Source organism: Lissotriton helveticus, chromosome 7 (assembly GCF_964261635.1).
Source record: "Lissotriton helveticus chromosome 7, aLisHel1.1, whole genome shotgun sequence".
Classification (NCBI taxonomy): Eukaryota; Metazoa; Chordata; class Amphibia; order Caudata; family Salamandridae; genus Lissotriton; species Lissotriton helveticus.
Window position 1 is genome coordinate 1,168,579,715 of NC_136068.1, and position 24,641 is coordinate 1,168,604,355.

At 47.7% G+C, this 24,641-nt stretch overlaps 1 protein-coding gene across 3 annotated transcripts in view; it reads right to left on the reverse strand.

Annotated features, from left to right (window-relative positions):
* CEP112 (centrosomal protein 112) overlaps positions 1 to 24,641 on the reverse strand; it is a 2,313,552-nt gene that overhangs the window by 14,683 nt on the left and 2,274,228 nt on the right. For all 3 annotated transcript variants that reach the window (XM_078654309.1, XM_078654310.1, XM_078654308.1), the window contains one exon: positions 14,178 to 14,242. In XM_078654309.1, coding sequence (XP_078510435.1) covers positions 14,178 to 14,242 — 65 coding nt within the window. The remainder of the gene's footprint in view (positions 1 to 14,177; positions 14,243 to 24,641) is intronic.

Below are 24,641 nucleotides of genomic sequence, written 5' to 3' on the forward strand. Positions count from 1 at the left end.
AAAAACATCAAAGCCTCATTAACAAGCAAAAGGTCTTTTAAAGACCTGTGAAGTACTCGGGTCCGGCTGTGTGTGGGCCCAGGAAGCTATCTCATCCCGGGATGACACACACGAGGGGAGGGGGGCGAAGCCCTTTGAGTCCAATGGGCGTTGCGCGCCTGATACATATATAGGTATTAATTATTGGCCTACACTTTCCACGACTCTGTGACTGCTGTGCAGTGCCAAAGAAAGGCTACAGTAGGAAGGGAACGCTTCATAGAAATACAGCAGTGGTCGCAAAGCTGACCTTAAGACACTGGAAATCTAAACCAGTGCCATTTGAAGAACACCGGCTCACCTTGATTGTTAAATGTATGCAAGATCGAATAGCAGTCTTCAGAGTCTCTGATCAATTCGAGTACCTCAATGAACTCTGGTCTTTGGTTTTGAATTGCTATAGGTTGGAAACGTGTGACTACATAAACTTGAGACATTCTATCTCCTTTTTATAGCTTCCTGATCTCAATTGAATTTGTTTGCAATTTTTACAGTCTCTTTTGAAAATGCAAGTCAGTAAGAGTCAACAGTAAATTCACGCTCACTCACGCTATATAAATAAGCTGACTGGCTTGCTATGTCTGTCCACAGTCGTTCAAACAACGAATGTCCTTCGTTCAAACTTGAGAATACTGAAAAGTGAGAGGCAATGCAATCTCTTATTGGTCTGGAGGAAAAGTGATTAAAATTCTCGTTTTTCTGCACAGCACTAGCAGCAGAACAATCCACAAATGTAGCATACAATGAGAAGGTAATATGAACTCAAAATTAACATTAATTGCTACAACAGCTCAGCTCATTATTTTTGTAATGTTGGTGCCCGTACGTAAAATTAGATCCCTGCCCAAAATTTCTGTACACTTGAGTAATGCACTGAGCACAACCTTTAAAAAGTCATTGCCCCTCAAGCTTCAGACTGAGGGAGGCGCTGTAGAAGGGAAAGCTAGAATCGAATTTGTTGGTACACGCAACTTCGTTAAAATGGATATGTCATAAAAAGTGGAAACAACAGTATTATAAATATTTAAGTAAAAGAGAATATGCCAACTAAATAGGGTGTAAATTAGCATAGCTAGCCATGCACTATGTTTTGCCACTCACTGACTGACGTCCTTCTCCTATTCCCTGTTACTTTGCCATATCCTCAGACTCTGCATCCTCTTGCAACCAAGAAGAGTAGGACAGCACTCTGCACATGCATGGAGTCAGCGCTATAACAACTGATGGCTAGAGACATAGAAGACTGCAAAACAGCAGCCGAAATGGAGGACAGGCAAATGAGAAGTCAGTTCACACTGAAATATCTCGCATTCATTCAGTGACGTAAAAACACCTATTGGCAGGGAATAGTTTCGAAGCACTTTCAGGGTATTGGCATTGGTGCATTAAAATTAATTTGTCAGCAAGAAACTTTGGTGTGTGAGGAGAAGGAGCAGAGACCTGCGAAAGTGTAGATGGAGCAAGAAAACGAAGAGGTATCCAGTTCAAATGCGCCACGCTGGAGGTGGGAGGGAAGAATGCAGCATTAAAATGCAAGCAGTTATGGGCGCCAAAGCGAAACACAGGCAAACAGTGCAAACAGTAACACGAGCAGGAAACAAATAATAAAATATTCCCCCAAACGACAATAGCATAAAGATACAGCACTTGGTCTCTGCTATGTGGGAGGAAACAAATTACCAAAAGAAGGGACAAAGAGAAAGGATTGACCAGTAGCATGCAAGGGTTTTTAAAGATCAGGGAAACAAACAAATGAATAGCAGGGGTAAGGCTTTAAGCCCACAAGAGAAGTATATACTTAAAGTATATACAAGAGGTTTCGAGCTGAACCTAAAAAGAGAAGCTGACAACTACAAAAAAATAAAAATCGTTTCCCAAATACATTTTGTTCAAATTTCTGAGTTAACAAATGTGTTGAATGGTGGCTCAAAACCATCGTTTAGCCCAAAACCAACGTTTAGCCTTCAACCCCCTTCAAATCTATTGACTAAGGCATCTGTCGACACTACCTATGCTCCACATATGGTTTTAAATTTGAGGGAGGCATGGATCAGTTAAGTGTCACAAGATGGCATATGCAGCGGACAGTAAGCAGTAAGGCGCATCTGATGTTTTCTACATGGTCAACGGCAAAATATGTGCCCTCCTTGAGACCACAAAACACTCAAAGAACACGAGTGCAAAGGTTGAAATAGAGGATCAATTACAAAGGTGAAAATTAAGTTTAAATCCCAAGAAGGAACATGAAAGGGTATAGGATGGTAGTTATTTTGAAATTCCTTCAGAATTCTAGAAACAGTCAACATACATAAAAAAAAAACCTTGACCATGCAATTCATTTCAGACAGAAATCACAGCTTAATTACCTTTAACAGCAACAATGTAAAGGCTTTTTTTTCATTCAAAGGTACTGTAAACTGCATATCATGTTGTGTAGTGAGAGGGTGAAACGTCTGAGCATGTACTGTTGGCTCTGTTGAACTTGGTTCTTTGCACCAGCCCCTCAGGATATTGGTTTGTATGATTTCTGTATGAATGCTTGCAGCCTTGTAATGTTTTTATAAGATTGCATTACTGTCCTGTTTGCTAAGATAAAACGCTGAAGACTTAGTGTCTATCAGTATCTGAACGTTAACATTCTGTACTTGTTGGAGGAAGGTCTTGAAAGCAATCGACTTTTCTATGCTCAACAATATTTGGGAGATACAGCACATAGCTGGGTCGTACCCAAAAGTTCACCTATGAATTAAATGCACTCACATGGAAAAAGACAATATTTCACGACCCTCAGAGAGAAATGCAATTGGCGAAAAGCATGATTGTGGCTAAAAGACTTTTCAATAGTAATACCAGTGAGCACGTTTTCACAAGTTAGTCACCCAAATGCACAAGTTACTACTTGTGTAACGATATATCTGTAAGAGACATTAGTCAGTGATAGATTCCTTACCTTAGAATATCCCCAGGCGTCAGACTGGATCCGGAAACTTTTTGCGTAGCAGTACCCTTGCGCGTCGGTAGGCGTCGTCTGCGGCTCCGCGTCCGTCATCGGCGTCGTGACCGCCGTGATGGCGTCGTCGGAGTACTTAGACGCCGCCTCCGTGTGCTGACGTCAGTTCTTAGACACAGCCTTTCCGCGCCAGAAGCGCTGAGCCATGTTAAAAACCAACACTGGTGCCATTGAAACTAGGGCCCTGAAAGGGGATGACCTTAACCCTAGATTTCAGTTCGCAGGTGGGAGGATGGGTGGGTCGGTAAGAAATCTATCACTAACTAATGTCTCTTACAGATATATCGTTACACAAGTAGTAACTTGTGCATCTGAAAGAGACACGTTAGTGATAGATTCCTTACCTTAGAATAGATACCCCCGCAATACCAACCCCGGTGGTGGGTCTGCGAACCAATAATCACACCAGAAAGTTCTGGATGACGGAACGGCCAAAGAAGCCATCCCTCCGGACTTGACTGTCCAGGCAGTAGTGTCTTACAAACGTGTGCAGCGAGGCCCACGTAGCTGCCTGGCAAATGTCCTGCGAGGGCACTCCCCGGCCCAGGGCAGTTGTAGTCGCCGTGGCCCGGGTGGAATGAGCCCGCAATCCAACATGGGGCTCCTTTTTAGCCAAGGAGTAACATGCATGGATACACAAGATGATCCACCGAGAGATGGTCTGCTTGTGCACCGCTTTTCCCTTCTTAGCGCCCACGTAACCAACAAAGAGTTGGTCATCCACCCGGAACTGGCGTGTGCGATCCAAGTAGAATGAAAGCGCACGTTTTGGGTCCAAACGGTGGAGCCGCTCTTCCTCTTTAGAGGGATGCGGTGGCGGAAAGAAGGTGGGCAAGGTGATAGACTGCCCGATATGGAAGGCCGTGACAACCTTGGGCAGGAAAGATGGCTTAGTACGCAATACAACCTTGTCCGGATGGACAGAAAGGAAAGGGGGTGTACATGAAAGAGCCTGGAGCTCACTCACTCTCCTGGCAGAGGTGATGGCAACCAGGAAAGCAGTCTTCAAAGTAAGAAGACGGAGAGGACAGTTGTGAAGTGGCTCAAAGGGAGCGCACATCAGAAACGTAAGAACAAGGTTCAAGTCCCACTGAGGCATTACAAACGGAACAGGAGGGAACGTGTGTGTGATGCCTTTCAGAAAGCGATTAACAATAGGGGACTTGAACAAAGAAGGTTGATCAGGCAGCCTTAGAAAGGCTGAAAGGGCAGAAAGGTAGCCCTTGATAGTGCCCAGAGCAGAGCCCTACTGGGCAAGAGAAAGAACGAAGAGAAGAACCTCAGAAAGAGGGGCAGCAAGAGGATCCACAGCCTTTGCTGTGCACCATGCCACAAATCTGTTCCACCTGCAGGCGTATACCGACTTTGTGGAGGGACACCTGGCTGCCAGAATGACATTAGAGACTTCAGGAGGCAAGTCAAATGGCCTCAACTGTCGCCGCTCAATCTCCAAGCATGGAGGTGGAGACTGGACAGGTTCGGGTGGAGGACCGTCCCCTGCTGCTACGACAGAAGGTCCTCCTGAAGAGGCAGACGAACCAGGGGATCGACTGACATACTGAGTAGCTATGGATACCAGTACCTTCGTGCCCAGTCCGGAGCCACAAGGATGACTTGTGCCCGGTCGCACTTGATCTTCTTCAGCACTCTGGGCAGAAGTGGTATAGGCGGAAAGGCGTACAACAGACCGCAACGAAAAGCGTCGCCGAGCGAGTGCCGCCTTGGAAATTCCAACGCGCAGAACTGATGACATTGCGCGTTGTCTTCGGTGGCGAATAGATCTAACCAAGGCTCTCCCCATTGCTGAAAGAGGCCTTGCACCACGTCCGAGTTCAGACGCCATTCGTGATCCATCATGCACCGACGGCTGAGCTCGTCCGCCCTGGCGTTCAGAGAAACTGCCAGGTGTTGTACCACCAGGGTCACGCCCTGATGTTCCAGCCACTGCCAGAGGCGCAGAGCCTCCTGGCAAAGGGTCCACGACCCCACCCCGCCCTGTTTGTTGCAGTACCACATGGCGGTGGTGTTGTCCGTGAACACCTGCACTACGCTCCCCCGGACAGAGGGGAGGAATGCCTTCAGTGCTAGACGAATCGCCCACAGCTCCAAAAGGTTGATATGGAGCTGGGACTCCGCCGGAGACCAGAGGCATCTGATCTCCGCCTCTCCCATGTGGCCTCCCAGCCCTGGAGGGATGCGTCCGTCACAACTACGTGCTCCGGTTGGGGAAGGGAGAGGGATCTGCCGCTGACCCAATCGCGGTCCGTGAGCCACCACTGCAGCTGTCTCGCAGTGCCCTCCGAGATCAGGACATGGTCGGAAAGGTTGCCCTGATGCTGGGCCCACTGAAACTTCATGTCCCACTGCAGAGCCCGCATCCGTCACCGAGCGTGATGCACCAGAAGGATGCAGGAGGCCATCAGCCCCAGAAGCCGCAGCGTCAACCTGACCGAGACCCGGGATAAAGGCCGAAAGAGTGGAATCAGAGATAAACCCAAAACTGCACCGAGTAGAGAACCGCTCAGATGAAGAGGAGCTTCTGAGAGGGGCACAGGTGTGACTTCGGCACATTGATGGAGAACCCCAGCTGATGCAGGAGGTCTGCTGTCGTCTGGAGGTGGCGGACGACTGTCTGTGGCGAGCCCGCCTTCAACAACCAGTCGTCGAGGTAGGGGAAGACTGAAACCCCTAACCTGCGCAGATGAGCTGCGACCACCGCCATCACCTTTGTGAACACCCGTGGGGCGCTGGTAAGGCCGAAGGGGAGCACGGTAAACTGAAAGTGCTCGAGGCCAACTGTGAACCGCAGGTAGCGCCGGTGGGCCGGCAGGACGGGGATGTGGAAATAAGCGTCCTGCAAGTCCAACGCTACCATCCAGTCTTCTGGGTCCAGGGCAGCTAGGACCTGAGCCAGTGTCAGCATTTTGAACTTCTCCTTCCGGAGGAAGGCGTTGACGTTGCGGAGGTCCAAGATAGGGCGTTGGCCCCCTTTGCCCTTCTTGGGTACCAGAAAGTAGTGAGAATAACAACCACACCCTACTTCTGGCCCAGGAACGCGCTTGATTGCCCCCTTGGCCAAAAGGGCCGTAACTTCCTCCTGCAGAAGTCGCAAATGATCATCCGATACACGGTGGTATTGCGGTGGCATGGCTGGAGGGGTCGTCTCGAAGGGGAGGGAGTAGCCCCTTCGGACGATTTGCAGCACCCACCTGTCCGAAGTGACAGTGTGCCAGTGGAGGAGGTGATGGCGAACCCCCCCCACCCACTGGCGACACATGGGTCTGAAAGCACGGACTAGGAGGGCTTTGAGGCGGATGCCGCGTGGGAAGGTGTGGACTGACCTTGCCGTTGTCCCCGACCGCCGCCACGGCGGTTTCCACGGCCGCCACTGCGTTGGGTATTACCTTGCGGCGCGTGGCTGGCAGCACGTGTGGGAACACCCCTTCCGTGGCCACGAAAGGAGTGAAAGGCAGCCGATTGCTGGCGCGGGCAGAGAGGCCCAATGACTTGGCCGTAGCCCTGGAGTCCTTAAAGCGCTCAAGCGCATGGTCTGCCTTGACGCCAAAAAGGTGACGGCCATCAAACGGCATGTCCATCAGTGTATTCTGGACATCAGCCGAGAAGTTGGCGGATCTCAACCAGGCGTGGCGACGAATCGCCACCGTCGTTGCCATCGCTCTGCCCAGTGAATCGGTGGTATCCAGTCCACACCGAATTGAATAACATGCCGCATCTCGGCCCTCCACAAGGGCTTGGCCGAGTTTAGCCCGTACCTCCAACGGGCATTCTGGCAGCACGTCCGCGACCGTGTCCCACAGGGAGTGGGTGTAGCGGCCCAAGAGGCATGCGGTGTCGGAAGACCGCAGTCCCAAACTTAGGGAGGAGAATACCTTCTTGCCATATTGCTCATACCTCTTGGATTCCCTGTCAGGCGGAGCCGACGGGAATGCGGTCTGGGAACTAGAGGCCTGGATCACCAGGCTCTCAGGGGTGGGGTGGGTGGATAGGAAACAAGGGTCACCCGGGGCCGGGCGGTGGCGCCTGGCCACGTTCCTATCTACAGGCGAACCTGTAGCGGGCCTGGACCAAGTGCCCAAAAGAACGTCGGTCAAGGCCTCATTAAACAGGCAGCAGAGGCTCGACCGAGCTTGACTGCGGTTTAAGGACCTCAGTGAGGAGGTTAGTCCTCACGGCCGCGATGGGGAGTTCAAGGCCCAAGGCCTTGGCCGCCCGCGTCAGCACCACACTATAGGCAGCTCCCTCCTCCGTAGCCACGGTAGGAGGGGAGACAAAGCCAGTGTCTGGTGATGTGTCCAGACCACTGGCATTCCCAAGTTCACCTGTCCAGTCCTCCTGGGACTGACACTCCCGTGTCAGAGGGTCCTCAGACCCCTCCCAATCCTCCTCATCACCCATCTCCTGGTACCCAGGGGTGTCAAATGATGGGGCCGGCTCATGAAAGATAAAGTCTCCGAACGGCATCTGAACGGCGCCGGAGCCGGTTCGAGGGAGGCCTCGGGGACGACGCCGGGGGTGACACCTTAGGGGCCGGCGCCAGGGAGGTCGTGAGGTCCACCGGCGACGACCCGGATCTGGAACCGGATCCAGTGGGGCCCTGCGGCGCCGGGCCCGAAGACGCCGGCGGCGCCGAGGCCGAAGCACTCTGCGGCGGCGGGGCCGGAGCCTCCGACCCGCTAGGGTCTCCAGACGGGTCCGCTGGGCCCGAAGGCGCCGCGGAGCCCGCCGGGGGAGTGAGGGACCTCATGGCCATGAGGAACCACTCGATCTCCTCCTGCGTCGCGCGCGGCCCAGGGACCGGAGGGTATGGGGCCGGACGCGGCGCCTGCGACTCCGACGGAGCCGCTTGGGCGGTGTCACCTGAACCCCCAGCCGCGTCGCCCGAGCGTTGGGGGGAGTCGGAAGAGCGATGACGTCTCTTCGACTTCTTGTGCTTACCTGACGACTTCGACCCAGAGGAGTGATGTCGACTCCCGGAGCTATGGCGGCTCCGCTCCCGCGACCGGTCCCTTGACCTCCGTTCGGACCGGGACCTCTCTTGGCGCGGGGCCGACTGCCGGAGTTCGAGTCTCTTGCGGGACCGCTACCGCCTAGCTTTCGAAGTCAGGGCCCGGCAGTCGGAACAGGTCTTATCGTCGTGGTCGACGCCGAGACAGTGGAGACACCGACGGTGAGGGTCCGTGACCGACATCAGTCGGTCGTAATCCTCACAGTGCTTGAAACCTGGCATCCCTACCGGCACCGTTCGGAGTCGAAGACTCGAAAAAGAACGATCAAAAGAGATCAAAAAAGTTTAGTAAAAAAAGACTAAGGTACCACTTTTTCCAATCTGCGCTGCTGGCGCGGAAAAAAGAAGAACTGACGTCAGCACGCGGAGGCGGCGTCTCAGTACTCCGACGACGTCATCACGGCGCCCACGACACCGACGACGGATGCGGAGCCGCAGACGACGCCTACCGACGCGCAAGGGTATTGCTACGCAAAAAGTTTCCGGATCCAGTCTGACGCCTGGGGATATTCTAAGGTAAGGAATCTATCACTAACGTGTCGCTTTCAGATAACCAAATATAGGCAAGGGAAATGCCCATCATGATGGTAGTGGCTACTGCCATAATCTCTGCAAACACCTTCAAAGGAAAAGGGTTTGAACTAAAAATAAACCGCATTTATTTCTTGTGATGCTTTGAAAACAAGCACTGAAATAAACATCCTGGAGGTCTTGTGAAACCAGTAAGTGCTGGGTTAAAGACTTAAACGACTTGTTGCTACATTACTATCTTGCACTTTTCCTACAGAGCAATTTATTTAATCGACAAATGGTTAGAGGAATTACCGACCCCTCTCTGGCTAAGGGAGAAGACCCAGGGCTCCCTTTCACAATAAATAAGATTAAGGGCTTCAGCGCCTCGTCAGGGGTAGTAAATGCTATATAAATGCAACTACAATTACATTATCCTTTATGAGGATGTTTGTGGAAGACGAGAATTGAGAAAGGTCAGAGGGAGGATTCTTTAAAGAGGTATCTATTAACCTTGTTTTAAAACCTGCAGGACCGTTCCAAGGTTATTGCATCTAATTTATTGAAGACATTTACCATATGTCCCTTGGCTAGGGTCATGGATCATAATCACAAAGGATTCAGAGAGTTTTTGTTGATGTTGGCATAGAGGAAGCTAATTGACAGCTACAGCTAATTGACGCCACCGTCCTCCACCTCTTCTCAAGGGTTAGAAAGATTGCAGTTGCTAGGGTTGCGCTAACGTTTGCCACTGTTTGTGCAAACCTGATAGAATGCACTTTCCACTGACTTTTTTGGAGGGAACTCGATCATGCAAAAGTTTTGACATTACACATGCTTGACGGTGGGAAACCGATCTAGCTTGGCATACCCCACTGTTTAAGGAAGCCCAATTCTATCTCCAGATAAAGATGCCATTTGTGATCTAGCAGTCGACGGAGCCTGCTCTGCTCATCTGACCATCCCAGGTGTTTGGCCACCAGAAAGATCTGCTGCTGGTCCAGCCAACTCAAAAGTTACAAGGGCACCTGAAAAAGGATCTCGGACTCCACTACACCCGGCTTATTACAGTACCATATGGTGGTCATTTTGTCCAATAAGGCCAGCACCAGCCTCCCTCTGATGGTTGGCAGAATGGCTTTCAGAGCCAGCCAGGTTGCCCATGGCTTCAAAACATTGATATGATGCTCATGCACCACTAGAGAACAGAAGCTGTAGATCTTCACTTCTCCCATCCAGCCACCCGGCAAGTGACTATCTGTCACAAACGTGACGTCTGTGTGGGAAAGATTTTGACTGGCCTTTAACAGGTCAGACTAATATTTGTCTGACATCATAGAAGATCCTGAACTATCTTCTGATGGACGAAGAGAAACAGCCATAGTGCTGAGTGCAGAAAACTGAGGTTCCACTGCAGGGCATGCATACACCATGTGCCATGAGGGACGAGGAGGATTCATGAGACCAGAAGTCCAACAAGCGTTAAAACCATCCTCACCGAGACTCAGGACTGAGCTCAAAACATCAGGATTATATTTGATTCATATCTCGATTCAGTGGTGAAAAGGCCCTGAACGCCACCCTATCAATGACAGCCCGTATGAAGAGAAGCCTTTGCAAATGGTTCAGGTGGGATTTCAGCTCACTGAGGAAAAAACTCTATGGAGGTCAAGAGAGGTGTTGCTGTTCAGAGGTCATCTGCGGCAAGGCAGCATTAAGTACTCAGATGTCATGGTACAGGAATACATCTACTACCGTCAACCCTTTAGTGAACACCTGAGGAGCTGAGGTGACGATAAAGAACAGCATGGCAAATTTGAATTATTCCAACCCCACTGTGAACGCCATGTAGGATCTGTTGTACTGCAGGACTGGTATATAAAGATACACTACCTGCAGGAGAAAGGACACAATCCAATGTCCAGGAACTACAGAATAGAAGATGTGCACAAGAGTGAGTATTTTAAGCTTGTCCTTTCTCAGAAAGGTGTTCAATGGCCTGAAGTGCAGCATAGACCTAAGGCCTATGTCCTTCATCAACATAAGGAAGTAGCTAGGGTAACAATCTGCGTCCCTCTCTGAGTCAATCACTAATTCAATGGCACCCAGCAGCACAATTTTATTTTCTAACCTCAACATTGAGATGTGGTCTGCCAAAATATGTCCTGGTATGAGGGAATATGAGGCAGGGAAAATACCATAGGCAGGATGCAGCCCCTTTAAAAAATATGTAAAGCCCACTAGTCTAATGGATTTCTACCTAGGTAGGAAATGATAGACCCTGCCCTCTGCCGGCTGTATTTGGGTCTGAAAAGACAAATGAAAGCCACTCCCGTGCTGATGCAGGAGAGGAGGAGGAAGTAGATGGATTCTGCCTCTGTTGGAGTGAAGGGATTCCACTGCCTCCATGTCCTCTGCTTAGAAGAGGCTGAACCAGTTGCTACATCAGCTGAGATGGGTGACATTGCCGGTAATCTAGGATTTTGGGGTAACTCCTAAACTTTCTGTACTGCAGTGGAATTCGTGGACAGATGGCAATAAACCCAAGAACCAAGCTGGGGAATAACTATCTTCAAATCCCTCAAGCACCGAATCAGTCATTTCTACAAAAAGTATAGCTCCATCAAAGGGATGTCCATGAGGAACATCTGAATGTCCCCTGAAAATGCAGTTGCCTGCATCCAAGTGTGTCATCTAAGCACTGCACTGTTGTTGATAGTGCAGCCTATGCAATCAGTGGTATCTAGGCTAGCACTCAGTACATAGTCGGCTGCCTCCTGCTCATCCTGGATCATTTAGACAAGAAATGTCACGAGGGCCTCTGTAATGGCCAGAAAGAACCCGCTGGCCATGTCCCATACAGTGTTGATAAACATGCCGTGAAGGCACACTGCATTTAAGGAGGGAAAATGTGTCAATCTAGCTGACAAAACATATTTTTGCCAAATGTGTCATTCTCTTTATTGTGGGTACAAGAGGAAGGCATTTGGATTCACTTTACTTATCAATGCCTGCCCTAGAATGCTGTCAGGCATAGGGTGTTCTGTCACAAAAGACGGTTGCCAGGGGTTGGTCTGTGTCACCTTGTCACAGGTCTAATGATTGAAGGAAGCATATGTTTGACTAAGAGGCTGGGAAGGGGTCCGTGAGTGTCTTGTTAGTTGGCAATAGCGGCTCTGACGAAAACAGCCCTGTTGATAGTATTGCAGTCAGTAAAATGCCTTTGCCTTCAATCATAATTGTGAACCTAGCACCCCTTCAGATATGCATACTACTGCTGTAAAGGAGGTGCTTTCTTCTATTTGTGGAAAAGGTGGTGAATGCAACTTGGTCTCAGTGAAGGTCTGTAGCCACTGGCATTTGGTAGTCTAGGTAAAGTCCTTCATCAGTGTAATAACGGGGTTGCAGATTGCTTGCAGTCTTATCATCAATGTTATGGGGATTATTTTATAAACAGTGGACCGCGACAGAATCGTAACCGAACAGGGCCTCTGCCTCTAGTTACACCTTCATCATGAAGGAGGCTAAGGCTTAAGCTGAATGACTACTGGTAACTTCATAGCGCGGTAAATACCTGATGTGGCCTGATTGGATCCAGCACGTGTGCCGGCAGAGTCAGCAATGGTGCATGCACATAAGAGACTAGCGTGGACCTTGGAGCCAGAGTGGAAGCCTGTACTCATCGTTAAGAGCCTGGGTCCCTAGGCATCAGGGGAGATCTTGCTGGTGGAAATCTTACTGGAGGCCCTTGCTTCTTTTTGGGGTCCAAAGGTGCACTACAGGGAGCCGGAAGCATCTGAAAGATCTGCACCATGGCCTACTTGAAGGCTGCGATTTTCTCTGGGTCCGGCGGTGGGATAGAGAATTTGTGGAACGCTGGAACCCACTGAGGCACTGGATTGGATTAGGAAGATGCTTAAGGTGAGGTGCCTTTCGAGTGTCGCCGTTGCAGCTTCTCGTCTGATTTTAAGTGGAGGGATGGAGTCAAGTCCTGCTTGGCTTTCTTGCATTTATGCATGTTTCTGACTTTGACTTACCTGAAGACTTCGAGCGATAACAGAACTTCACACGGGGCCACCCTGGAAATGGCCCGAGACCAAAAGAGGGGCCAAGAGCCCTGTTTTAAATGTTATCTCTTTTTTTTGCTCAGCGACGTAGTGTTTTGCCTCCCCTTTTGATTCCTTTCAAGCGCATTGGGCACATTTCTCACACAACTTGAAGTGGTGACCAGGGCAAGGAACAAAAGGCACATGATGTGTAGGTCAGTAAACCACATCTGCTTCCTGCAGTTGGGAGCACAGCTTGAATCCTGTTGTCTGCGGAGAGATATGGTCCCTTGTATGCTGTATTAAATGTTTCTACTTTTTTGGAATCGTCAGAGAACCGACTGAGGACCGGATCTGTGAGAAGGATGCGGAAAAAAGGAACTGATGTCAGCGCACAAGGGTGGCGCCTAAACGCGTCCTTGCTCCATCACTTCTGGGGCAGCACAAGAATGCCGCGGCGTCACACTGCACAATCTGTGGTTACACGGAAGTCAATGCTGGAAGAAGTTTCTGGATCCAATTTGGCGCCTTGGTTATTCTAAAGCTGGAATATGTAATATGAAGTATCCATCAGAAAACTGGTTTATTTTATTATGAACATCGTACAGTTCACCAGACAGTACCATAATCTGACTGGGACGCACATTGTTCATATTAGATTTGGCTCATCAACATTGAAGTGGTAATTGTGAGAGGCTCACATTATCCGAACTGCTGAGTCCAAGACAAGCCTTGAGTGGGCTTGTGTCAAGCCTTCTTCCTTAGGGGCGGTCATTGCTCACCTTCTGCTGGCACCTAATCCAAAACATTGCAGGGCTGGTTTATACTCCACGTCTACGATAAGTGTTGTTTGAAAAGGGTAGTCTAGAACTGTCTGCTGCAAGATGTAGTTTTCTTTAAAGCAGTGGCTGTGATAAGCACAGCACACCAATCAAAATAGATTGTGCTGTACCCTGTAGAATAACATGATCTCCTCTGCGAAACGAAAGATTCAATCACTGAGATATTTGATGTCTGGAATAATTTATGACACAACAAGGGAAAGTTAATGGTCCATGCCAAATGGTTTATATGAATCATTTATGCTTGGGGGCTACAAGGCTTTTTTCACCCCTCCCGCCCTGGCTGCAGCGCTTGTAGTGTAGTAATTTATTTTGGGCTATGGGGACTTTTCAGAGACAAGGAAAGAAACTTGCCAAGGATCCTGCGCTTTGAAGTTCTGGCCTGCGCTCGTGACTCCTGCGTCACCCTGTTAGTCCGCGAGATGAGCGGGCCGCATCAGCAGCTGCGCGCGGGGCTTTGTTTCATCAGGACTGGAGGCCCGCGAGGCACCTGCAGGTGCTTTAATCTCGTCCCACTGAGCCCTGACTAAGCACTGCGGTTAGGGCAGGAGGGAGAGCGCTCAAAGCCGCGGCCTGTTTACACAAAACCAGGAGCCACTTTAAAAATGAAACTGTGTTTTGGCTTCCTAATTAAGGTTTAGCGCCTCGGCAGCTGAGGTGCGCAGGTGTGGAAGGGTACAAATTGACCCAAAGAAGGAACCTACCTTTTGGATTTGTACAGGCTCAGCTCTTCCTGAAGAACACTGGCTCGCTTCTGCAGAAAGTTTACCTACAAATAGACCACAAAACGAGACATTACAGGTGTGCAAAACGAGAGGTATGAGCAGTCAGGATTAGCTGTAATCTCTTTTATTAGTATTAGTATATACGACCTCCCACATAGGCTGCATTGTGGGTGGGTTCAAGGTGTAGCGTCGAGAAATAACCTTGCTACTTATGTGGGTGATTCGAGCTGGCATAGTCGCTCTAAACAACTTTTAAGGTAATTCCCAGGACAGCAAGTAACCTGTAAGAAGCGTACGTTACCAATAACAAACTGCCACCTGTAAGATTGTGGTAACGATGGGAGGCAGCACCCAATGAGTGCTTCACAACTGCTGGCGTTCCCTATGTTGAAGCTCCCCCTCTCTCTGCCGGTGCCCTCGTGGCAGCACTTCACGCATGTGCGATGTCAGGTCTGTCTTTTAACACTCTCTATCTTGCCGCAGGATGAAACAATCACATACACTTTCCGCAACTATATCGAAGACTGGAATTAGCATAACATATCATCCTCTGTTCGAATATTTAGAAGCATTTGGTTTCAGACGAAGCATCGAAATACAGGCACTTCAGAAGGCATGGGCAGGGAGGGAGCTTGGATGGTTGGAGCACTGGCACTGGCACTGGCAATGAGTGAAGAAGCACGGTGTTTTTCTGGGCCTCTGCATGCTCCCAATTGTACACTTTCACCTGCCACTTTTCATGGTTGTGAAATGCCTTTCACTTTAAATGACAAGAATTGCAGTGCCAGCAAGCGCACTGCGCAAGTGTACACAGGTCACTCATGCCTTTTTTACGCATGCCTTTACAACGTGGTCGGAAGCCTGCTAGTCAGTACAATGACTTGCCTTAGGGAAAGCTTGGAGTTGGTACAGTATAATTCACTATAATAACTCCAGTTTGTGCAACAGTCGGGAAAATGTTGGACTTACATACCAACATCAATGCAACAACGCTTCCCTTAAGGCAAGACGCGTTCGTGGTTTGAACCACGGTGTAAAGGCACAGCGTGGTTCAAGGTGCGGAGTAAAGGTTTTTCCCCCTCGCATGCTTCCATTCCTGCATACACTACTCTGCACCAGGCGCAATGCCCACTGGGTTCAAAGGGCTTTAGCCCCCCCCCCCCCCCTTTGTGTGTGTCAGCCTGGGCGGAGATAGCTTCCCAGGCTGGCGACCGTCTTATTGCAGCCTCACCCGAGTACTTCACAGGCCTTTGAAAGACCATCTACTTGTTAACCAGGTTTTGTTGTGTTTTAACCCCTCCTTAGGGGTGAAAACACTACAGCTCCATTCTGCCTACTGCTGGAAGACTTAGTCCTCCCCCCGAAATTTTTATTAGCCCCTCCCGAAATTTGGCTCTAGTTACTCCTCTGCACAATCTGGCTCACAGATGTCTCCTGATTTTTTGTGCTGTGCAAATACAGGCTGAGCACGGTGCTTTTTCTTGAATAAAGCCAATTTTACATAACAAACAGCACATTGTGAGAAAATCCTCAATTGCCTGGTCTGCACTATAAAAAGCAAACACATAGAATGGCAATATACAATGAAGAACATGCATCAAAATAGTCAATAGCGATTCTTTAATTGAGATTTTTAAGGAATCACAATTAAAGAATCGCTATTGCCTATGCATGTAGGAATCGCAAAAAAAATTGCGATTCCTACACATTCCTTAATTGAGACTCGCAAATTGCGAGTCTCAATTCAGGAATTGCTTCCCATTCATTGCTATGGGCCTCTACGCCCATAGGAATTAATGGGAATTGCATGCACAATTTGCAAGTACCCAATAGGTACTCGTAAATTGCGCATGCAATTTCAAGGGGGCAAGGGTGCCAAAACGACACCCTGTTGCATCTCTGAAATTTCATTTTATCCACATGTTGCGCACACACATGCCCTCAACTTCTGATTGATGGTAATTTGCAATTCCTATTTGCGAAATCGCAACATTTTACTGGTTAATGCATTGAATTTAAGGAATCGCAATTTGCGATTCCTTAAATGCAATCGCAATTTAAGTAATCACAAATTTTGCAATTACTTAAATAGCGATATTTGCATTTGGGATGATGCATCCCAAATGCAAAAATACTGGTCGCAAAGGGGCAGATTCTGTGAATCTGCCCATTTGCGACCATTTTTTTTCCTTGATGCATGTGGCCCAGTATCTACCAAATACAACAGACACTCCATGATGTCTCAGTAGGTATGCTATGAATACCAATGACTGGAATTGACATCTACATGAGCTACATAAATTGAAGGTGTAGTAACTTTCGACTATTTTAAAGCAAACTTTCTATGGCTTGGAGACCAAGATCCGCTCTAGCACTTGGTAAGACTAACCTCTGTCAAAAGGAGCTCTGCATATGTAAAACCAGCTCTGCTCAACATTCCTGAAGCAAACTCTATAACTGTACTTGGGCATCATTGGTATCACAAAGCAACTAAAAATAAAACTTATTACGGGGCAGAGGGAAATTAAATGAGTAAAACAAGCAATCTTCATAGAAATTGTAGTAAACAACTAGATACATAGTTATATGTTCATCATATTTATCTTTATTAGGTCAATCTTGACCATGAAAGCACAATAAAAAGCATATACAGAGATTTCACACTTCAATAAAAGCTCAACAGAATCAAATTTAAGCTAAAATATGTTCACTTCTTAAAATCTTAAGTTGAATTAATACAAATAGCCCAACGGAGTTGATAATAAACAAATTTCACATTGCCTATAGGAATCCCTTGATGCCAACAAAAGCTATACTAAGCAATCAAGCAGAACCTGCATCAAAGTCAAAAACAAAGATCCCAATGCATATTTCTTCTTTAATCTCAGCGTTAGAGTAATAAAATTCAGAACTGCAAAACATATCAAAGGAGACTCAAGATGCTGTAAATAAAGCAAACCCTCATAATGAGTATTAAAAGATCCTCCGCTGAAGCGGAGTATGAGGCAGAGGAATCGCTTTCTGAAAGAGGTGTACAAGGTGTAAAATAGAATAAAGTGCTTAGATGACTGAAGTGACCTCCCATCCCATGGACAACATCGTAAAGGCCACTAAGTAATAAACTGTGTTCACTCTTAATCGTGTGAGATAAAATCTGAGTTCCGATGCCTTTATCCATGTTATGTATGGCTCCATGTCTTACAGTGGCGGTCGACGCATGCAAACAATGGTGAGGTGGGTGGAGGGTGCACAGGGGGGAACGAGGGGGGCAGTGAGAGCATGATGGGAGGTGGGATTGCAGGGGGGGGAGCACAGGTTTAAAAAAAAAAACCTACCTGATGCTGCTTCTGCTGCCTCGCGCCTCAGTTCTCTGATGCTTTCTGGTTCCCAGCAGCCCCTTCAGAAACTCCCTGTGGAATCCCTGTGCTGCTCTCAAGCATGAGTGCACTGCATGGATTGGCCTGAGAGGGCTGCTTTGACTCTCCGCTCAGGGCCGTCTCTAGGGTTTTGCCGCCCTAGATGAGAATTGAAAAATGTCGCCCCCTCCCTTTTACTACTCTCACTTAACCCCGCCTCCATTGTGCAGCATCACAGTTCCCATACTTTTGTAATGCACTTGGAAAACTGCAGAGAAGTCATTCAGCACACCCACCCATTAACAGAAAAACATCACACAGAACTTCCAAGGCTGCACTTGTTACTTTAACAGTAGCAAAAGACATACAGTTTCAAACAATGGTTTGTCAAGTTCAGTGGCATTCCAACACCCGCAGGAAACAGCGCCAAGCTACGGAATGTGCTGGAACCAATAAAATGGTTGAGAAAAAAAACATAACACACATCGTTACATCCCCACCCCATATTTTCAGGACAAGCACATTCCAGCCCTGAGCTTTCATTTGACAACCTTATTATTATTACATTCTTCGATATGGAGTACTTGTTTCTTTACCTCGAACTAACTTCACTAGCAACACTGCCTGACTGGTAAGTGCCCCCGATCCTATGTGCCACTCTCAGTCAACCTGGCGTAACAGCCAAGCGCACAAAATATGCTTGGAATTTTGAACACACGTCCACTTGGGGCATGATTCCGAGTTGGCGGTATTTACCACACCCTGTAAATAACATAATAAAAGAAAACCCAGGACTGGCGTCCAATACCACGGCGTTAGGTGACAGTCCTAGAAAGTTATGAAAGTGGCGCCGCGCCAGCAGCATCAGCCTTCACCAGGCCCTGCTGTGAGTCCTGCGCATGCACTGCTAGTTTGTAGTACTTGGCGCGTGGTAAGCAGATAAGTGCAGCATTCATTCAACCATAAAGATGATGGAGCTGCTACCAGGGACTGAGTACAGTATCTCAAACTGCACACCTAACTAAGATTGACAGTTCCATGTCATTGGGGACGGCAAGTGCTGAATTGTCATATAACCAGCAGTGCATTCTGGGAGTTGTAGTCCAGAATTTTTTTTTACATGAAACAACTGGGCAGCAGCTGTATACACCAATGCTTTGTAGAACGAAAATCTGGCCTGGAATATTGGGTCTTTATTTTCCGCGGCATTTTGAGGGTACCAAGGAGGGTGAGCGCAAGAGTTCCCGGCGGATGATACAACTGAACTCCAGGGAGAGGAATCATTGTTGGAGAGGGAGGAAGGAGTGGAAGGCACGTGCCTCCTCCTGTCTATGGAGACCATTTGGACATTTTGTAGAAGGAAACGATTCCAGTCAGGCCCAGCCTCTGGCACCTAGTGACATGTCACTGGTTGTGGAGCTGAAGAAAGAGCTCGGCTACCTCCCTGTATTCAGACTATTCCCCGTGCCCGGGGACATGTCTTCCTGTATCCCGGCAGCTCGTGCCTGACAAGAGTTAAGGCATTATTTCACACAGAACTCTACGGAATCTACTTCTATGCTTCGAAAGAGTCAGTTTCTAGATCATGAACCCCATGTACCTGGGAGCTCAGCTACTGCAGCGGCGCCGCATTAACCTCGTCCTCCTTCCATGCCTGCATCCTTCACAGAGAGCTGCGCCCCGGAGCCGGACTGGCAGCTCTTCTGACTAGAAGAGATTTGGGGTTGGGGGGGGGAGTAGTCCCGGGTGGAAGCGCGAGTTGCTCTCTTACCTCACTTAGAGGTCCGACTTCGATCGGATCGAGAGCGAAATGGCATGCAAGGCGCCCGCCTGTGGCGCCGAACGTGACATCACGTCACGTCGAATTGTAGAAGGTGCTACCCAATGCGCTTTCAAGCCGTTCAAGGGAAATTTCCCAAACTCATGTTTTTTTGCCGCCCTAGGCGGCCGCCTAGTCTTGCCTAATGGTAGAAACGGCCCGGCTCCGCTCAGGACAGGGAGTCTGTTCTGTTTCTCCAGCCTGGCTGTCTAATACAGCCAGGTTAAAGAAAGCTACAAGCGCATTTGTGTTTGGCCACCTGAGACGGCCAGCCAAACACAGATATGCACTTACAGTGCAGGAACCAGTCCTCTTCCCCTCTTATGCCCCCAGCCCGACCCTCCCTGCACACGCTGGCTCAGCCACCAGGTGAAAAATCAAACAATAGTAAAATATTGTTTTATTTTTCACCTGCTGGCTGTCAGCCAGTGGGGTGATGCTCCTCCGACATTGCGGAGGAGCCGCCGCTGATGTCTTGGGTGGTTGAGAGCAGGACGTATGATTGAATGTGCACCATATCAAGTGATTTCATGATCCTAGCATCCTCTTTTTAGGTCAAGCCTGGACAGCGCATGCGAGACATGCTGTATTCAGGTAGGGACTTCAAGCCCCGTCCACTCTCCACCCATATTTGTCATTGGCTTGTGTTGTTGTTCACTGTAAACTGTGGCTGTTCATTGGCCAATAGGCTTAGTAGTCCCTTCTTAGTACCTCCTTGTCTAATTTTGTAACCTTCCATCTTAATACCCCCTGTTACTTGTGTTGTTACCCGGTAGGCTTTAATTACAGCCTCCGAGCACTATTTTCTCAAATAGCTTTGTCCTGCACATTCTCTCCTTGTGCTATTTAAAAAATGTTATAGCATGGGCGCCAAATGCATTTGCAATGCAATAGGTATTGCATTTGCGAGAGGTTAAGCTATGGCATTGTAAATAACAATTATTCAACCAACAATGACCTGGTACAATTAGGCTATGTATTCTTCAAGCAATGCACTTCGTATTGCACTATTTTATCAAATATCTCCCCTTCTTTTTAGAAACCATGGGGTAGAGAGTGCAGTGCTGACATGCCACATTAAAAGGCCTCAATCCCTTCTAAGACAGTCACAAAGAACGGACATATAACACAATATGTAGTGAAAAAAATGGTGAAAAAGCGAGATGACCCCTCACGGGCGAACCACCAACGGGAAACCTGGTAGGTATTCACCAGAGTTGCCCTGTTATCATCATCGGCAGTCATCAAGCTTAAAAGTAAAGTGTCCAAATCAAGATGTAGGTGCAATTTTAAAGTGCAGTGAAAAAAAGTGCAACACACACAAAACAGACAAACAGTGTAGTTCGACGAGAAAGGATCTGCACATAAATATAACTTTTATTCTCCTTTTTAGTGCAGCCTCTCAATTAAAAAGCAGGGAGTGGCTATTAGTTATATAACCACATACCACACGCCAACATGTTTCATTGCCTTATATCTTTTTTAGGCAATTTCTTCAGGGAAAATGATTTTTTACCACTGCATCAATTGCTGGACACACCATTCTTCATGACCCTACAAAGCCAAGGCGACTCCTACCGGCCGTAAGGATGAGATTAAAAATAGAAAGGTACAACCCCTGCAGTGGGTTGACCTCAGGTCTCTTGTCGTTTTCGAATGATCTTGAAAGACCTCAGTGTGTTACCTCCACCCGAGACCTGAGGTCTTTCAAGATTTCTATTTTTAATCTCATCCAAAAAGATATAAGGCAATGAGCTAAATGCTCACTCACTCCAGGAGCTGTTCGCAGCAAAGACCAACCCAAGATAGACAAATGATCGTATGCTGGACAATTTTTGACTGTCTACTGTAATAGTGCCTATTTCTTGCTTCCCTGGTCCACTACACATTACAAATGATTTCTTAAAATTGACCCGTAAATCTAACCCATTCATGTACTTATTAAAATTTTGGACCAAAATACGCAGGGAATTTGGGGTGCGGCCTATAAGGACCGCATCATCTGCGTATAAGAGCACAGGGATGGGGTTCCCATTAATTTTTGGGACCTCCTGGGTAGCTATTTTCAGAAAGCTGTTCAACCCATTGATATGGATAATAAAAAGTAAGGGGCCAGAACACAACCCTGTCTGACCTCCCTGCCTACATCAATTGCCCCTGAAACCTCGCCTCCCATACCAATCCTCACTTGAGCCTGGAGATCTTTATGGAGATACGCTAGAAAGTGTACCAACGGCTCATCCAGCCCTCCTGCCAAGAGGATTGTCCACAGCTTTGACCTATTAACAAGGTCAAAGGCTGTGGACAAATCCATAAATGCCATGCAAATCGGGGACTCCGTGCAATGGTGTATTTCCCAAAAAACAAATTAAGGTTGAGGCATTGTTCAACTGTTCCCACCTTGCTCCGGAAGCCCAACTGACATGGTTCTAAAATATCGTTTTCTTCTGTCCAGATTAAAATTTTGTTGTACAGAACTCGCCCTAGAATTTTTAAGGTATTGTCTATTAGGGACATGGGTCTGTAATTGCACGGCTGGGACCAGTCTCCTTTCTTAAAGATCGGTACTATTATACTCTTGGCCCATGTTACTGGTTGGTTTGCGAGAGTCAGACTATTAAAAACATTCAGTAGCAATGGGGCCCAGAAATCAGGGATCCACTTGATTAGATCAATTGGAAGCCCGTCTGGCCCCGGGGCTTTGTTCCCAAGACTCTGCTTGATGGCTTCTTCTACTTCTGAGATACTTATCTCTATAGGAACTAAGCTGCCGGGAACATAAGTTTCTGCCCCTGAAGGTGGTGAGGCATATATTTCTGAAAAGTGTTTGACCCAGGCGTCACTAGAGATGTTGCAGCTGATCGGGGTTGATAACCGGCCCATAGATCGAAGGTCCCTTACTGCTGCCCAAAAAGGTATTACCTTTTTTTTGATTGGCTGCCTCAGAGAAGGTTTCCCAACGTTCAGTCAGGAGGTCCTTCTTTCTGTCTGCAACCACCCCGTTGTACTCCTTTCTGGCCAGTTGAACATCCATTGCACACCTTGGGATGGCCAATAGTGCCCTACGTAAATTCCTATGTGTCAACGTACATTCATGGTTAAACCATCTGGGGGTGCTTTCTTTTTGGGTTATGGATTTTGATAGAAGGGTTTTAATCACTTGGCATAGATTAGTAAAATTCTGAATTATCACTGTGTGTGGAGATTGCAGTGAGAGGCAAGAGTCAATAAGATGCATGTTTTCCTTAACCAATTCCCTGAACACTTTGCAACTATCGACCCCCGTCCAGTGCAATCTTAGGTTGTCAGTCGATGGCATCAGGTTTGTAGCCCCACATTCTATCTGAAAGACTGGACTGGGGGTGGAATTCAACTGTATTTTGATGGGGTTATGGTCTCCATAATGTGATGCAATGACTTCTGCTTCCCTGAATTGATCTTCAAGTAAGGGAGATATAAAACCAAAATCTATCGTGGAGCTACAGCCCCTACCCCTAAATGTTGGATGCATGTGGTCATTTGCTTTTGGCTCACCCACCAAATCCATAACGTTAACCAGATTGTGGGATCTTGTGAGCAGGGCAAGTTTAGCGTTAAAATCGCCCCCCAACAGGATACCTATTGGGTCCCCCTTATTGGACTGTGTGTCCAAATTTAAAATAAAATAAAAAAGCCTAATAAAAATCTCATTTGGGACGGAATGAAAGTCATTATTATAAAAGTTCACCAAGTGGAAACAGACTTGTCTTTTCAAGAGCACAGCTTGATAGTCTAGGCTGCGGGTTGGAATTACCTTAAAACTCCCGCCAGCAGCCACTTTAATCCCTATAAATAGGCCTTCCGACGGTCTGCCCATCTTAGGTGTTAAGGCTGTCACACTAAAACAATGGAACCCCTCTATATGCAGATCTTCTGTGGCCCAGGTTTCCTGGAACATGACAATGTCATGTTCCCTTATCATATTTAGCCATTCTTGGTTATCGAGCCTGAGTCGCAATCCTGCCACGTTCCAACTTAGGATACTCAAGTTAGCCCCACTGCTACTTCTAGATATAGTTGTCCTATCTGTATTTCTATTAGATGTAAGGGTCATGCTTGTCAATGGCCTTCCGGGGGCTTATATATTGGATGCCACGGTTGGTGGTCAGTCCTGAGTATCCCGGTTGGAAAGTGCATGGAACCTGTTACTTAGTGGTGCATATACTTCAGAGCCTCTTATTGGTGTTGCTTAAGGTTTATAAAAATAGCCCAGGGGAAGTGCACTAATATCTGTTGCGACGGCAAATGACTGTTCTCTAATAGATAATAAACGTCGGACCAATTGCGGTCTGCAGAAATTGAGAACAATACAGTCGCCGTCTATGCACTTGTTTGATTGGCCCACCCACCCATCTCTCCTGACCATGAATATTTCGGCCATCAGGCGGGGGTCTAAGTTCTTATGTTTACGGAGCCAGTCTACTGATTTGTTACAAAGCTCTGACCATGACTCTCTCTGGCCCTCAGCAAGAGTTGGAACACCAGTTAGGACAAGCACGTAAGGACTAGAAGCAGGTGGCAAATTCAAAACATCAGGATTAGGGTTTCTACTTAAATTAAAGGGGCCTGCCCTAATATCATTGGTAGGATCAGCTGCGGTTATGCACAACTGGGGCGGCCTATCTTGGGCTCTTTCCGTTGCCATATTCGGATTGCCTGTAATATTTAGTCCTTATGTCACCCGAGTAACTCTTTCGGTGAGATCAGTATTTGGCATAGAGCGAGCCCCTTGGTTCCCACAAGATACACATGAATTAATTGGTAGAGTTGCCATGGGGTCAGCAGTACACATTAATTGCATTTCACTATTGCAATTGGCTTGGCCATTTGATGTTAGTTTAGTTGCAGTAGCGACAACATTATTTACCCTTCCCCCATTTAAATTGTCCATGAATAAATTGGAATTCGGCAAGTTCTCCCAAAGCAGATCCAATTTTCTGACAAAGTTCTCCATACTATGGTCCAATCTTGTTTCAAGCCCTTCCATTATAATGTCCAAGATTGCAGTACCCATATCAACTGCGTTGCGACCATTTTCTAAGCTTTCATCAGTCTGTGTGGCAACAGAGTTTGCGTTTACAACCTCAACCACTTCCGGGCTACTACTAAGGGCTCCTTTATTGGCATTTTTTACTTTCTGCTTGGACTTAATGTGGGTTGTTTCAACAGCATTTTCCTTTCCTTTGATTGACGAGCCAACTGGTGTACGGCCTCTGGCAGATCTGCCGG